This window comes from Chrysemys picta, chromosome 13 (assembly GCF_011386835.1).
Source record: "Chrysemys picta bellii isolate R12L10 chromosome 13, ASM1138683v2, whole genome shotgun sequence".
Taxonomy (NCBI): Eukaryota; Metazoa; Chordata; order Testudines; family Emydidae; genus Chrysemys; species Chrysemys picta.
In genome coordinates this window covers 51321153-51338719 of record NC_088803.1, presented here as the reverse complement: position 1 = coordinate 51338719, position 17567 = coordinate 51321153, and the positions used below count along the sequence as shown (strand labels likewise).

Here is a 17567-nt window from a genome sequence, read left to right as displayed (position 1 = left end):
CCCTGAACCTTGTGGGGTCCTGTTCAGTTTGTGGCTTGGCCCCTCTAGTCCAATTTACTGGGTGTCTTGTCTCCCATAGCACCCTTTCATGGATCTTGGGCAGTGCCCTGCCATGGTCCCAGGCTCCTTCAGGCAGGCAAGTTGGTGAGGCCAAATCCCACAATGTCTCTGAGCTTTTCTCACTTATTTACCATAGATGCCAGAGTCTCCTAGGTCTCCTTTGCAATATCCCTTGGCTGAGGAGACCGTAGTTACTCCCAGATGGCTGCCTTGGCTGGCAGGCTAGCATCTCTTCTCAGGTAGGGAAGGCTAGCTCCTGCCTCTTCTCCAGGCAGCCCCGAGCTGACCCAGGTTCTCTCCTTCTCTCCCCCCTCCATACCTGGCATTGGCTGCAATTATAGTGGGGTGGGGCTAGCTGGGCTCTCTTTAACCTGTGCTGTGTTGGCAGGCAGTTTGTTTGCTTCATCAGTTTCCTCTATTGTATATACACCTCTACCCCGATATAACGCGACCAATATAACATGAATTCTGATATAACGCAGTAAAGCAGTGCTCTGGGGGGGAGGGGCTGCGCACTCCGGCAGATCAAAGCAAGTTCGATATAACGCCGTAAGATTTTTTGGCTCCTGAGGACAGCGTTATATCGAGGTAGAGGTGTAGTTAAGATCTATCCTCTTTAATGCACAGGAACATAGTACTTAGGGTTGGAATAACCTAATAGATGTTGCATCTTCTTGCAAGGGCAGCATCTATTCCTTGATGAAGGTCATAGCAGACTGAACACTAGATCTTAACCAAAAGGCTTTGTATTGTGATTTTGAAAAGGACACTGCTATGGGAAGTTACAAGTAGCACTGCAAAAGAGCATGTGGAAGTACTGACTTCGAAGTTGCAATGAACCAAGCCATCTTCTCAATCTGTTTATCAATATACTTGCAGTTACTATTTTATGGCAGGTAAAACTGTCCATATCTAGAGTGTTTAAACAGTAAGCCTTTCTGTGCATGGTGGTTAGCTTTCAGCAATTTGTTTAATCTGTAGTCTATTTCATCTGATAATACTGATCCTTTTTACACTTCATTAGTCAACCTTTTTCATCTTTTCATCAAACTTTTGACATTTACAGATGTCCCCTCAGAACAATATCTAGTTACAGTAATAGTTTTATCTAATCAAACTTGTGAGCATATTATGCTTGCTGGTATAAACCCATCATCAGTGCAGTGTTATATGAAAAGTGTTTTCCCCAAAATCCATGTTTATGGTTGGGAGTTTCCCTGTATGACAACTCAGAATTATTTGAATAGTTAATACAGTCACCTTATTTGCACTGATTCTTTGAATTCATGTGAATTTATCCTTTTCTCACTGTTCTGATGTATCACATCACATCACAGGATAAGATATTTTAAAATATCTTTAAAAAGAAATTACTTAAAAAAACCCTCTTCCTGTGTGTGGGAGAAGAGTGGGGCAGATGTTAGAAATAGGCATACTTTTTCTTTCACAAGGAAGTGGAAATACTAAAGAGAATCAGGAACATGACAGGAAAACTGATGGACTCAGGAATCTGTAGAAAAGCTGGGAACATATGGCTTGATTGATTCTTCAAAGAAGAGATCCTGAAAACATTAGTTGGGGCGAAGCAGAGAAAGTTATCTTTTAATGTGCAATAGTTGCATTGATTCAAATAATTAGGGCAAATGAGGCAGACAGAATTTTTTTGAAGAAATAATACACACAGTTGACAGGACAGGGATACTCCTCAACCAAAATTCATGTAGATTTTAAAAAACTTTTTACATTAATATTAGTATATTATTGTATTTTGCTTTGCTATTTTGTACTCTTGCTTGCAGTTGCAATCTGGCATTCTTTGATCTTTTTGTTTGATTTGTATACCTGTTCATCCATCACATGCCTTTTAAGCACTTATTCATCCTCACTGGCCTTTCTTACTCCTCCTATGTCTTTAAATGGGACAACCCTGGAGCATATGTAAATTTTGTCTTAGAACATTTTCCATTTTGTTTTGGGGTTCTTTCCTTCTGTTTCAGCTCCATTTGTTTTTATTCTGAACACAATGTAATAATGAGGGAAGGTATTTACAAGTAATTACAGGCTGGGTATTGTGTAGATCTCTGGGTCAGTGGATCTGGCCTGTTGAATAATGGGATTGGACATGTGGATCAAAACGTTCCTGAGTCACTAAATTAGAATTACCAGTTGCAACAGAAATCAAGCGAGTAAAATCCCAGAAATTTGTACTGCAGATGGCCACTGAACTGAACAGTGAATGCTATGTGCAAGTGAGAATGGAGATATGATTTCTGGAAAGATAAGATTATAAGGAATATCCGGGACAGGGATTGTTCATATGTTTGTATTTTACCAGAATTAAGTCTGTTAGTAATTTACTATGTTGGTTTTGATGAGTAGTTTCCAGCTGCAAATTATTTTTTTCTGCTGCTCCATGGTTAATTCTTGAAGAAAAGAGAGACCATGAAAATCTTTTTTTTTTTTCTTTCACGTGTGCTCTTTGTTTTTTCCCCAGCTAGCTTTTTTATTTCAGAAAAATGTTTCTTCTTGCCACCATGTGGGCAGGTCTGTGCTGGTATCTTGTATTTACCTTGCTTAGTACTCTTCTCCACTTGTCATTGGCAGTCAAACACTGCATGCACTCTCGTATGTGGTAAAACTTTTGTCAAAGGCAGGAGAGTGAAAACAGCCCTTATAGACATCAGTTTGATGCATCTGTCTTGGCTTGTTCATAGATTTTCAACCGTGTTTTAGTGCTGTACTGCAATTTACCTGATCTCCTCAATTCACCAAACTTAAATTTCAGGTTGAAACAGGTTTACTAATTACAACACTTGTGGGAGCAGAGCCTGGAAAAATCTTATGATACACCTAGCTAGAGGCTGGTACAATAGATTTGGGGTGTGCCATATGCAAGGTCCAGGCCCAATGTCCTAATGAGAAGCCCATCCCAGTTCCTAAAGATCCTGGGAACCCCAACCCTAATTGACAACATTATCAAGTTTAATTAATCTTAGCAGATTTCTTAATAGCACCTGTGAAACATCCTGTGACGTTGCACTCCATATGATAGTATGAAAATATGCTAATGAGTGAATATAATGTAACTGGAATATGCTTCATGCAAAAGGTCTTGTAAGTTATCATTACAAATCTTATAATCTGAGTGTGTTCATCCTATTTGTATGAATGTATCATTCTTGTATCTGAAACTAGGAATATTTTAACTCTGAGGTCCTATTGTATTTATGCAATATATGGGCCATTAGTGGTGGTTTAGAATCTTGATGGCTCCCATCAACTAGGACAATTGACTGTAGATGACTCTGTTTACTTCGGCCGGGAAGAATGAAGGCTTGGGGTCTCACAGGACATGTGAGCATGTCACCTGGTACTGGAATCCATATTTAAGGTGGTGCTTTTCCATTTAGAAGGAGGGGTGGGGACCCAAAGAGACAAAAGATTCTCGCTTTGTGTCAAAGGTATATAAAGGGGTAGAACAGAACAAAGGGGGTTGCAGTCATGAGAAATCCTCTAGCTACCACCTGAGCTGAAACAAGGACTGTATAGGGGAAAGGATTGGGCCCAGACTAAAAAGGAGTCTAGTCTGTGAAAGAAGCTTATTGGAACATCTCTGAGGGTGAGATTTTATCTGTATTAGGCTTAGACTTGCATGTTTTGTTTTATTTTGCCTGGTAACTTACTTTGTTCTGTCTGTTACTTGGAACCACTGAAATCCTACTTTTTATACTTAATAAAATCACTTTTTGCTTATTATTGAAACCCAGAATTAGTGACTAATACCTGGGGGAGCAAACAGCTGTGCATATCTCTCTATCAGTGTATAGAGGGTGGGCAATTTATGAGTTTACCCTGTATAAGCTTTATACAGAACAAAACACATTTATTTGGGGTTTTGGAACTGGGTATCTGGGTGCTAGATAGGAGCACTTTCTAAGCGGTTTTCAGTTAAGGCTGCAGCTTTTGGGGGATGTGGTTCAGACCTGGATCTGTGTTTCCAGCAGGCTAGAGTGTCTGGCTCAACAAGGCAGGGTTCTGAAGTCCCAAGCTGCCAGGGAAAACGGGTCCAGAGGTAGTCTCAGCACATGAGGTGGCAGTCCCAAGGTGGTCTCTGTGACCGAACCCGTCACACATCCATCTTGTCAATTCACTCTTTTGCTTGAGGAAACTGAACAGAGGCACTAGAACTGCTGTCAAGTTAAAGGAGACACTATGTCCATTTGTATTTGGAAGTTATCTTTGGCCATGTCTGCACTACAGATGCTACAATGGCACTGCTCTGGCACCATAGTTAAGCTGCTATAGTCTGTAGTGTAGATGCTTTCTACAATAATGGAGGGGTTTTTCTGTTGCTGTAGGTAATCCATCTTTCTGAGCGATGGTAGCTTGGTTGACGGAAGCGTGTTTCCTTTCACTTAACCACATCTACACAAGAGGTTAGGTCAGCATAGCTGTGTTGCACAGGGGTGTGAATTTTTCACATCCCTGAGTGCTGTAGTTACGTTGACCTAACTTTTAAGTGTAAACCAGGGCTTTGCAACAATAAAGGCTAGAAACTGTTTCTAAAGGAAAGTTGTAGTCTACTGATAGTGGTGGCTTAAACACTCCCATGTCCCAGAGAGATTTTCCTACCCACAACTATCAGGCGAGCAAGGGGATTTATCAAGACCAGGATAGATGTTTACTGGGGTTCTTCATTCTTCATTAGTATGGGGGTGCTATTAGCATCAGTTTTCTTAATTAACTGTACTCAGTGTTTGTGAAAGATTGACCCCTGTAAAGAATTTGTCTTCTGTTGTACAGTAGAATTGATTCTGAATGCCCAGCAGTGATATAAGCTTCTTTCTGTAGTTCTACTAAAATAAACTCCAAGTTTGATGTAGAGAGACACCTCTGGGGCAAGTAGGTAGTTCACACTCAAGCTCATTCAATCTTTGGTTTCTTGGTGTCTGTCAACAAGAATTTTTGGTTTTGAATGATAACTGAGATGTATACTCTTGCCTGTTGGAAATTGGACTGAGACCCCCACCTTCCAGTCATTTAACAAAAGCTACTATACGCTTTTCGGATGGCAACAACTTTTAGTCACTATTGACCTGGAAGAGCTTTGCCTCTAAAAAAGGCCACTTGTTCAAAAAAACTCTGGATCCCATTTTTATTTTCCTGAGTCATTGTCACATTATGTAGCATCCTGCAGCTTCTCACATCCATTCACTCTAGTTGGTGCTTGACATTTCTCTTCCTTATCACTTATATGTGTGACCAGTGAACAGCAGCAATCTTTGCACCTTTCACCTAGAACACTGAAAGGGAAGCAGCTTATGTTGCTGAATCACATTTTTTCTCCTTGTATGCTAAAGCATGAGTTACCGAGAGCTTCAAGGCTGCTTGTTTCTAGCCATGATCTGGCTCTTGTGAGTCCTATATTGTTAAATATATATATTTTACAATGCTGTGTAACAAGAATGAGAGAGGAAAAAAAACTAAACCCAAAACCACTGAAAGGGTGAGTTTCCAGCTGTCTGTCTGTCTCAGCTCTGAGGAGAGGATTTTTTATTCATATCCTAAGAATGGTCCTACTGCCAAGGGAACTGCGGCCAATGGGAGCTGCAGGGGCAGCACGTATCAACTATCAGTTTCTGCAAAAGCAAACAAGACATCTTATCTTTTTGGAATCCTAGGTAGTGTTGGAGAAGTTTTTTTTATTGATTTTTCAGAAAGCTACAATAAAAAATTCAAAAAGGTAAATTTCTTACAACCAGTATATATTTCTAAATACTGCATGCTTCACGGGATTGGCAATAGATTTATGCAATTACAACATTTTACAGCTTGTCAAAACTACAAAAACAATTATGAACCTGGAACCCTGATGCATATTCCAAGGGACTATCCATCAGTCAGCAGCTTTGGAAAGAGGTGGACATGAGAACTCTTAACTTTACTTCTGCTGTGTAACAGATTTTTTGTGGTAATAATATGGCCAGGTTTTAGCACAGCATTAAAGAATTCATACTAAGGACCACTTACATTAGAAACATAGAATCACAGAACTGGAAAAGACTTCAAGAAGTCATATAATCCAGTTCCCTGCACTCATGGCAGGACTAAGTGTTGTTTAAAGTCCATCCCTGACAGTTGTTTGTCTAACTTGCTCTTAAAAATCACCAATGATGAGATTCCACATTCTCCCTAGGCAGTTTATTCCAGTGCTTCACTACCCTGACAGGAAATTTTTCCTAATGTCCAACTTAAACCGCCTTTGCTTAAGCCCATTGCTTCTTGTCGTACCCTCAAAGGTTAACGAGAACATTTTTTCTCACTCCTCCTTGTAACATCCTTTTATGTACTTGAAAACTGTTATCATGTCTCCCCCCACCTTCCCCCAGTCGTCTTTTCTCTAGACTAAACACAGTTTTTTCAATCTTCCCTCATAGAAAATGTCTTGCTTACAACACTCCTGCTAATACATCTCAAAATGATGTTCGCTTTTTTTGCAACAGTGTTATACTGCTGATTCTCATTTCGCTTGTGATTCACTGTGACCCCTAGATCCCTTTGTGCAGTACTCCTTCCTAGGCAGTCGTTTCCCATTTTGTATGTGCAACTGATTGTTCTTTCTTAAGTGGAGTACTTTGCGTTTGTCTTTATTGGATTTCATCCTATTTACTTCAGACCATTTCTCTAGTTTGTCCAGATCATTTTGAATTTTAATCCTATTCTCCAAAACACTTGCAACCCTGCCCAGTTTGGTATTGTCTGCAAACCGTATCAGTGTACTCTCTATGCCATTCTCTAAATCATTGATGATTTAGATACTCATTCTGCAGTAATCCAGTATCTGTCAAGGAAAGGTTTGATTGCATTAGTATGGTGGTAGTTGAAGATGTTCATACATTCACAAACTTAATACATACATGCTGTCTGAATGTGATTCACTTTTGGTTGAGCAACTTACTCTCATGCATGCTATAGGAGAGACTCTGATACAGATGAAGTATTGCCAGGTTACTGGACTTCAAAGATTGTGATCAAAGGTACCAAGATTTGGTAGGCCAAGGGTAAAACTCAGTTTGATAGTGCAAACTCCAAGTCTAGAGTTGGATATATTAAAGGTATTGAGATGGATTAACTGTGTTAATGAGATCGTGCCGTTTAGGATTTGACAGTTGTGTAAACGTGTAACTGGCCTTTTGATTTATGTGTGAATTGTAAAAGTAGAACTATTATAAGTGCAAACATTTACCTTGCAGCAACAGTAGAGCTGTTTCTGGTAGTCTGGATTCTAAACCAGAGGTACTAACTTTGTAAATTGCTTGGTTGGCACTTTAGGGAATTAATTCTAACAGCACTGATTTGTTAGTGCTTTAAATTTGAAAAATTTAAATACAATGAGAAACTTGATTTGCTTAGTTTTCTCCTCAGTTCCCCAATCTGCTGTATTGTGCGGGTCTTTTAGTGTGGGAATGGGTTTTAACAAAAAAGAACAGATGTTCTGATGGCCCTTTGCTTTAAAAAAGAATATTTGAGTCCCTGTAGGGATCCAACTAATTATCAGGGCATCAATGAGGAATTGAAATGGCTGTTTAGATAAATTTATATCTGACATAATACACTTAAAAATATCTAATTAACATAAACACAAAGAATTTTTAATGAACAAACCCCCAACCAGAATGTGTTTAGTACAGCAAAAAATACATAGGCATACTTTTCAGTAGAGGTGACTAACACATGGTGATGATCTTGATATCTGGTGTGCAGATGGTTAAAAATGATGCTGTTTAATCCAGGGGATTACCTGTCTTCATAGTCTTCTAAGCGAAACCTCTTCAAGGAATCCTACCTGATTAGAATATGTAGCAGATGGCGGGTGAGTGTGTGGGGATGCCACACGTCTTAAAGATATAGAGCATCTCTTAAAATATTGTTAATCAGAATACTTGAAAGGGAAGGTTCTGTAGAATAGACAATATTCTGGTGCATTCAGTTTTACAGTGTATGGTAACCTACACTTGGGGTTTCACCTTGCCTGATTAAGGTCATAGTGTGTTTAAAAAAAAAAAAAAGTGCCACATGTATTCATCATCTTTAGATTGCCAGTAAAGGCAAAAACCTACTTGATAGACCATTCCTTCAAGAGCTAAATTAGTGTTTACAATTTTAATAGGCCAAACCTTCCTAAGGCACTCAGATCTAAATCCTACAGATCTCTGGGGGAAAGTTTGTAAAAGAAGTAATGGGACAGTGAGAGGTGGTAAAGAAGTTTCACTTAAGATGAAACTGCCCACTGATGAGTACATCACAAAAGTAACTAGACATAAGGGGAACTTGTAGGAAAGGTGCAAGGAGAAGGTGTTGGTCCTCAGGTGAAAAGGGCAGAAGAATCCCTTACAGTCAGTGGGTACTGGTCAGTATGATTAGCTAGCTACCAGATTGATAGATTCAGGACCAGCAGCCCCGACCTTGGCAGTAGGACCATTCTTAGGATATGTCTACACTGCAATTGGTGTGATTGCAGTTTGTGTAGGCATATCAGCACTAGCTTTAACCTAGCTAATGTGGCTAAAAATAGCCGTGAAGATGCAGCAGCATGAGTGAGGAACGTGAGTACATACCTGGGGGGTCAGGTGGGCTTGTATGGCCTGTGCCACGGCTCCATCGTCACTGCTATTTTTAGCTTCACTAGCTAGATTAAAGCTGGCATGGGTATACCTATATGAGCTGCAATTAGATCTCTGGTTGCGGTGTGCTAGAGGGGGCAGAGTAGGCTACAGCCAGGTTGGCTAGTGCCTGCAGATGGGGACCGAAGCATGCCATAGAGCACACTCTTCCTGAAAGTTTCTCCTACCTTTCGCTCAGCCTAAGATAATGCCCAAATAAACAAATCTGCTGTACTTTGTGCCCAAGCATTTAATAATTTTCCTCACACATTGAGACCTTTGATGGTTTACCACTATCCTTTTTCGGAAAATTATGGGTTCTTTCCTTCCCTGCACCCACATTTCACTCTTTTGTGTGTTTATCTCTTGCATCCCCAGTTTCTTAAACCAAATATTTTAGGAATGGATGTGTTTTAGTCACTGAATATTGTCTGTCAAGGAAGCTAGAAATCAATACATTTTGTTAATTTCTTAAAGCTGCTAATTATTAGAGTAAAGGAAATTAAATATCAGGTTGCTGGTTTAGCAGAGAGGATCAACACACAGAAATTGCCCTGAAAATAGTTTAATGAGGTGTAGGGCAAGTTTGAAAGACCAAATGGACAAGAGTAGTTAACCCTTGACACTGACATAAGCAGGCAGGGCATAAAACCCCAAATGGCTTGTGGTCATTGACTGACAGATTGGTTCAGGTTATATATGTGCTTTAATTATGCTTGTGAATGGCATTTGAATTCTTACTGGAAAGGTAGTTAGATAAGGAGGGATGTAACTAATACTAGAATTGGATTACATTTTCACATAAATCTTATCAGTTTGTAAATAACAATAAAAATGTATCTAACTATCAACAAAATATGTAGCATTGTTTATTTTGTATATTTTTCATCTTTCAGAAAACTATAAGGAATGCTTATTGTAGATAGCAAGATTCTTAATATGATCTGTGATTTTTCATAATCTTTCCCTTTTATTTTTCATAAAAATAGCATATGCAGATATCAAAGAGCAAAACTGTAACGCCTTTTTAACATCTAACTTTGTGTTTTCTCATGTGAAACATTTGTCTGAATAACATTGAAATTCTTTTAAGTGTTAATCTTCAATTAATTCAAAGGGACCGCCAAAAACGTACCCAGAAAATAATGAAGTAAATAACTTCTTAAAACTTATTTCATATAAAACTTATTGGTGACTTTTACAACAAATTACATCTTGAAAACATTAAGTCTTTGATTCTGTTCTCAGGCTTCTTGTCGCAGTGATGTTGTGGGAGGTCTTTTCTTGAGAGGTCTCCTCAGTTGTGTAGAGAAATACTCATTCTTATTCCAGTTTCTCTGGACCCAGCATCTGTAGCAGGGGAACAGCTATATTACCATAGTGAGAGAACCTAAAAGATATTTAAAGAATTAAGAGAGGGAGAATGGCATTTATATCTATTTTTGGCAGAGTCGATGCTGCAGTCAGATAATGTTGAACCACCTGTCAAGAAATCAGGGAAAGTTCTTCTGTCCCTGCCAGTCGGTCAATTATTCCCATGCTTCAGCATACCTAGGATTACTATATTTAAACATTAAAAAAAGAGGACACTCCACAGGGCCCGGGCCCCGGCCCCGCCCCAACTCTGCCCCTTCCTCGCCCCAACTCCGCCCCTTCCCCAAAGTCCCTGCCCCCTCCCCTGAGCATCCCACATTCCCCCTCCCAGCCACGCAAAACAGCTGCCCGAGTGCTACTGGCTGCACGGTTTGCCGGGCAGACCTCCAGACCCTGTGCCCCTGGCTGGGCGCTTCCCCGGCGCAGCCGAAGCCCGGGAGGGGAAGCACCGGGCCAGGGGCGCAGGGTCTGGAGGTCTGGGGGCTGCCTGGCAAACCGTGAAGCCGGTAGCGCTCGGGCAGCTCGGCTCTTCAGCTGCACAGAGCTGAGGTTTCTGGGGGAAGCTGCAGGAGGATTCCCCCGCGGCAGTGGTGGCGGCTGCTCCTCCTCATATCTTGATGGTGTGTATGCAGAGAAAGAAATTTGCAGAATTCTTGTGCTTTTGTTTTAATTCTGCTGTCTCACGTGTTTTTTCTTTCTGTTGGATGCTTCAGCTGAGACACACAATGCCCTGGAGTGGAATGGAACATAATCTGAGGGTACTAAGAGATTCTCTGCTGTGGTGGCAGGCTTGATGATTTTGCCTATGGGATGGAAATCCATCCAGTCCTTTCTGTGGAATTGACCATGAAAACTAAGTGATGAAAGCTGCAACCTCTCAAAGAGTATTTGTTTTATCTTGTCTTCTATGAGCTGAAATTACTCATTTCACTGTAGAAGGTAAAGGGTTTAACTGGAAGAGTGTGTGAGGCTTTAAATACCCATTTCAAAGGCCTATTTAATCTGGGGTGGGTTAGTTGTAATGACATAATCCAAAAATAACAGTCTCCTCTCTATGCTCATCCTTGCTCCAGGGCTGCAGCTAAAGGATGGCAAATGCTAATCTCCTAATGTTAAGGCCATGACGTATTTGTCAACGGTTTGCCACAGCTTAGAATTCCATTGGGGTTTTTCATATTTGTATGTGGACAGAGACGTTAATTCAGGTTCAGTATTTTGATTCAACTAGAACAGGGGTAGGCAACCTATGGCACGCATGTCAAAGGTGGCACGCAAGCTGATTTTCAGTGGCACTCACACTGCCCGGGTTCTGTTTATCCATTGCAGGTTTATAGAAGTGTGACATGCAGTGTAAGTGCTAGCAAACAACTCTTTCTCTATTTTCTTAAGTGGATTGGCTGAGCGGATTGGATAGGGCCAGAGGAGTGGCGTCTTTACCCGGAGGTCTTTGACTCAATAATCGGAGCCCTATGTCACCAATCACTCAGCCTCTTTGCTTCCATATTCAACATGAAGATTTCCCATTTCTTCTCTAGGTGAAGGGACCGCTGACCCCGTAGCCACATATATGTTTTCTTGTCCATGGCCAGAAGGATTGCTGTATACCTTTTCCTTGCTTGCAGTACTCCCCTAGGCAATTCAAAGAATAAAGGAAAGGGCAGAGTAATTCTAGTGGCCCCTATTTGGTCAATAAGGCCCTCCCTGGTTTTCAGATGTAATTGAGATGGCATCTTACTATCCGCTACTTCTCCCACACAGGAAGGATCTTCTGTTGCAGGCAGCTAAAACAAGGATAGTCAGAGGATCTCAGATGAGCATTTTAGCTTCTAGGAAAGGATTGACAAATAGGACATATTTGAGGACTTGGTTTAGATTTAGGACTTGGTGTGAAGACTTCATGTAGAACTGGCCAAGAAAAAGGCAAATAATGTATCGGAATTTCTGCGGAGAGGTCTTGCATTGGGCTTAAACCTCAAACAAAAATTTCAATAGCTGTAATTTCCAGTATTTTACAGACAAATGCAAGATGATCTCTCACCGGGACATTGGAAGGCTTTTTGGAGCAGCCTCCTTGGCATCTAAATTCAGTGTTAAATACCCTAAATAAACCACTTGAACCTCTGTCACAAATATCTGTTTCCACAAAAAATGTTTTTTCCAGTTGCCACTGCTTCAGCAAGAAGAGTTTCAGAACTAGAAGCTTTATCAGCTGAACCACATCACTGCACTTTCCAGCAGGACAAAGTTGTTTTAAGAACTAAGGCAGTTTTCATTCCTACAGTAAAATTGGTATTCCATAGGCACAGGTCCTTTCGTCTTTCTGTCAGCATCCAAGTCATCCTATCAAAAACTGTGGCATACACTGGTTGTTAGGAGACCACTGCAGATCTAAATTGAATGCACTAGCCATTTCAGAATACCATTGTTGCTTTTTGTTTTATACTATTCATCAGTGAATTGATACCTTGGCTGCTTTCTGACATCTCCAGTGACTAAAATGGTGCATCGCAGAATCTTACAAGGCCGGAAGCCTTCCTGCTCCCACAAACGTCCATGCTTATTCTCTGAGTAATGGCTGCTTCCTGGGCTGAAAGGTCATATGCATCCTACAAAGAGGGAAGGCAGTCGCTTGTTTGTCAGTACCCCTCTTTACAAAGTTTTATAAGCTGGATGTGCAAACCTCGTGTGGCTTTTGATCAAATGGTTCTGCGTGCCATGATATCGCAGTGACCAGACAGGAGTCTTACTCAGTTGTGTATACTTAATTATACTATACCATCCTTGGCTACTTGCTGATATTGGATGTACCACCTCTATGGGATCTGCAGACCTCCCTTGTACAGACGAATAGGAAAATGTATTTTAACATACTGAAAGTTTCTTTTGTTTTAGTGGGAAGCTCTGCAGACCTGTCTTGCCCACAACAAGCATTTTTCATTTCCAGGAGACTAATTTCTTTTTGTTCTTGACATTTTCACTTGCCATGCGTTAGGCCAGTATTAATACCTGCTCTACTGCAAGAAATCTTAATATATTAAGTTTCTGGTGTTTCAATAAGCTACTAATCCTTTGAGAATTTAATACATGAGCAACAGCTGTAAAAGCATCTTGAACTGATGGAATTTGCAAGGGGATAGCCATTCCCATCTTGTCCTGATGGATCTGATTCTGCAATAGAAAACCATTGTAAACAGTCTGTGGTGATCTCAGTGGAGAGGCCAAGGATTTAGTGAGCAGGGAAGAGATTGAACTACTCTCAGCCAGGTGTGTGTGTGTGTGTGTGATCAGGGTGAGGATTGACGTACATTGTTGGAATGATGTGGTGAAGCTTGTATTGCACCGTGCATGCTGTGGGTAACTAGAGGAATTCCTCTGTTCAGGGCTGTCAATCTGACACCTTTCCTGAGTCTTTAAAGTTCATTTAACCAAGACAAGTAATTTATTATTTGTATTATCCGCACCTAGGAGCCCTCATCATGGACCAGGACTCCATTATGCTAGGCACTGTACAAACACAGAACAAAAAGATGGTCTCAGCACACAAGCAGCCTAATAGTTGTCAAGTTTTTTGTAGGCATTGTGGAAAAGGAGAGTTTTGAAGGAGGGATTTGGAGGAGGAGAATGAGGTAGTTTTATGAATATTTAATATATGCACATCAGCTGTTTACCTCAACTCATTTCATGGTTCTGTAGCATCTGACTTGTTCCATTTCATTACCTGGATTATAAATGAATGTGTTTAAGTAGAGTCTGAGTATATGTTCTATCATCATGTTTATGTTGAGCCCCAGCTTCTATTTTTTCCCAGTTCCAGAAATGTGTAGTGGTTTTGATTTGCCTAGATTTATCCTGATAGTTTGTTATTTTCACTGACCGTGCAAAGCTGCAAGATCTGTGAAAGCAAGGTAAATAGCTTTGTTTGGAACTTTTAGCATCTCTTCAAAGCCCACTTATATTTTTTTAAAGAAAAGATTAAAGTTCATATAAAAACTCTAGTGCAGTTGGCGGTTGATCATTTAACGAACTTAGAGGTCTGGACTTTGTTTGGTTATAAGCATCTTTGTTTTAGATGGGATTTTCAATAGCTCTGTCCTAATGCATGGGAGGTTTCTTCCACTCAGGTTAGTTCAACATGGCAGACCAGAGGCAACGTTCGCTGTCTACCTCCGGAGAATCGTTGTACCATGTTCTAGGACTGGACAAGAATGCCACTTCTGATGATATAAAAAAGTCATACAGGTAAAGGGTCAAAAGTCTGGTCCCTGACACTTCACAGAGCATGTTTGCTAACCTTTTCAGATAGTAAGAATGTCATGTTCAGAGTGTTATGTAGTCTGAGCTTATATTTATCAATACTTCTTAGAAGAAAACATCTAGTTTCATCTTATGTCAACTGGGGTGAGAATATATAGAGTACTTCACATGAGCTGTTAGCAGATTTTGAAAATTCAGATATTGGAATTAAACTGCTTGTTTTTTTGATCATTGAATTCTTGCAGATCATTTCTTTCAGTATTTAACTTAATCATGTTAACAAATGTGTAGGCAAGTGTGTTAAGAGTTAAACTCTTTGCCTAGAAGTTATGCAATTTCTTGCCAGCTCAACAAGAAGCATAATTGTGCCCAATCATGTCTAATTCCCTGAGCAAAGGAACATGCACTGAAGAGACAAATGATGTACATTAACTTTTGTATCAGCAATGTGTTTTAGTATCTGTAAAAATCAGTTCACATTTTTTCACATTAGACTTGAAATACTGATTTTTTTTTTTAAAAGCCAGGTTTGACTTTTAACCTTAAAAAACAAACAAACCTGAAACTGCTTTGCATTATCCAATTTTTTAATCTTATTTTTGGGGGCGGTGGAGGGACGTCACAGTGCTGTTCTTGTGTTTAATTGCAACTCATAAATATTGTGCTACAGTTCAGTATGGTTATAGTTAACAAATGGCAGTGGCTTGAACATTACACTAGGGGTCAGTAGTAATCTTTGCCTGTGGATGCTCTTAAAAGGAAAACTATTTTCTTTCATTTTTGTCTTTTTTTTTCAAAAGGGCAAAATTAAAGGAAGTTACCTTTATAGTACTAATAATATTGACATGAAAGTAAAGATGACCCACAAGTATCCAAAGATTAGATAAAATGCTCTCAAAATTAATTTAAATTTGACACAGTAAAAGCTATTAGCCTGACACATGAAACAAGTTTTACCTTATAGGGAAAATGACAAACAGTTTTTCTTTAGAGTGATCATTTTCCTTACAGAAACTAACCAGGTGAAGCTGCTTGTGTAGTTTTTTACAGACTCTTTCTAAGACCACATGCTTCCTGTGCTGTTCATGTTTATAAATTTGAGACTTATTCCCTCATTTCATTTCTCTAGAAAAGCAAATCGCTTTCCCAGCCCCACTACACAATAATGGTTTCACATGAATGATAGTGATGTAATCGGTATTAAACTACAGAACACTGTGTAGTGGAGCCATCATCTCCGAACTCCTTCAGCATCCCATGGACTTGTTATAGAATTTATATATTGGAAATGGGAAACATTAGCTTTATTTAACATAAAGATGCAGGAGTAAGTCTGTTTTATAGATTATTTGGAATCTGTGATATAGCACAGTACATGTAAAATCTCTCTCTTCACTGAGACTATGGCATTACTGGTGAAACCGAGAAATAGCCCTCCAAGTAATATTGCCATTTCTAGGGTCAAAGTTTTTAGTGCATGCTCATCTTAGATCTGCACATGCATGTCAAGATTTGTGTACACACATGTTCCAACCCTCATTTTTCAGGTGCCCATCAAGGTATTGCCACACCTAAGTCTAGCACATGCAAAAGTTTATACAGCCTTTCCAATGAGTATTTCTGAAAATATGGCAACTAATTTAAGGTCTCATATGGCAAATTTCTATAGCAGGTTAAACAACCATTTCCCCCCACCACAGAAAAGGGCCAAATATAGTTTGGTGGCATTACCCAGATTTTGTACCACAGAATTACAATGGCTCAAATAAAGTGTGGAAGATTGGTTTCTCTTTTCATATCTATTAATAGGGTATTTTACCAGTTTTTCTTCAGAGATTCTTTTTATTCTCTTCCGAGTGTCTGAACTTTCAAATTTAAACAGCATTCAAAGATCAAAAGAACCTTTTTGTTCCTGAATTCAGTGACCTCAACAGGCTATATAAACTTTCAGATCCATTGTAGCCACGTTGCTGAAAACTTAATGGAGTCTATAATGATTTTCTGATATCTGGTAACTGTGAAAGTTAATTCCTCCACGAGCACATCTTGAATTGAACAATAGGCTGTTTCAGCACAATGATTTGAGCACTGATCCCAAATAATTGTCAGTTCTATTTTTAGTTTACTAGACGTTGCAGGTTAGATGTGGCAGCATTCTCAGATGTGGCCTTCAGAACCCTGTCATAGATTTGTTGTGCTTTCTATACTGTTATGTATGTCCCCCTTCAGCTGGAGCATTGCTACTCAGAACTTCACGGTACAAATTGCTGGATCAGATGAGCAGAAAAGAAAGCTTCCTCTGTTTTTGTACTGAAGTCTCAATCTGAAACTCACCCTGTGAGCTCTGCTAGGCTAGTGGGATAGACCATATAGAAAGATTACACTTTTGTTACCGTCTAAAGGAGACTCAGTGGGGCAATGGAAAGATAGAAGTGAAGTAAACCGTAATTCTGTAAATACTCTTGTCTGAGACTGGAGAGCCTGTCCGCTTTGATGGGAGGAAAGATGGACAGGTCAATCTACCCATTGTAGTAGGATGAATTACAAAAAAAAGCCGCTGAGAATTTTTTTCTCCCACCCCACAGGAAACTTGCATTGAAATATCATCCTGATAAGAACCCAGATAATCCAGAGGCTGCAGATAAATTTAAAGAGATCAACAATGCACATGCAATATTGACTGATGCCACAAAACGAAACATCTATGATAAGTATGGCTCCTTGGGCCTGTATGTAGCAGAGCAGTTTGGAGAGGAGAATGTCAACACATACTTCGTCCTATCCAGCTGGTGGGCAAAGGTAAGTGAAATAAAGATTTCTTTGCACTTATTCTGAACAGTTGCTTAGCCATTCCATAGGTGCTGTACTACTGTTGGTAATTGGATATTCATGGTATTTTATTTCATTTATTTGATATTTCTGGCACCTATCCAGAACTCTAGACAGATCCCAACATTTAAAACACCATTAGAAAATCTGTCTTCATACAATACTTTGATCCATCAAATTTCCAGTTACAAATTCCCAGTTAATAGACTCTTCCACAAAAAACTGCACACCATAGCTAGTCATTTAATAGAATCACACCTCCGTCACCCTCCAGTTTCCTTTGCCTCTGAACCCTCAACCTCCCTAAATGATTAAGAGAAAAGATAAGATTAGCAGTGTGGCCAGGAAGATTAACAAATCTGAGCTCTCGTAGACTAATGAGGGAAG

At 39.8% G+C, this 17567-nt stretch overlaps 1 protein-coding gene across 3 annotated transcripts in view; it reads left to right on the top strand.

Moving 5' to 3' along the window:
* Positions 1-17567, top strand: part of DNAJC5 (DnaJ heat shock protein family (Hsp40) member C5) — a 45003-nt gene that overhangs the window by 16782 nt on the left and 10654 nt on the right. For 2 of the 3 annotated variants that reach the window (XM_065566202.1, XM_065566200.1), the window contains 2 exons: positions 14219-14336; positions 16937-17150. In XM_065566202.1, the coding sequence (XP_065422274.1) occupies positions 14230-14336; positions 16937-17150 (321 nt within the window). In that variant the 5' untranslated portion in view covers positions 14219-14229. Of the gene's footprint in view, positions 1-13562; positions 13724-14218; positions 14337-16936; positions 17151-17567 lie in introns of those variants that run through there. The other variant, XM_065566201.1, reaches the window with a different exon arrangement.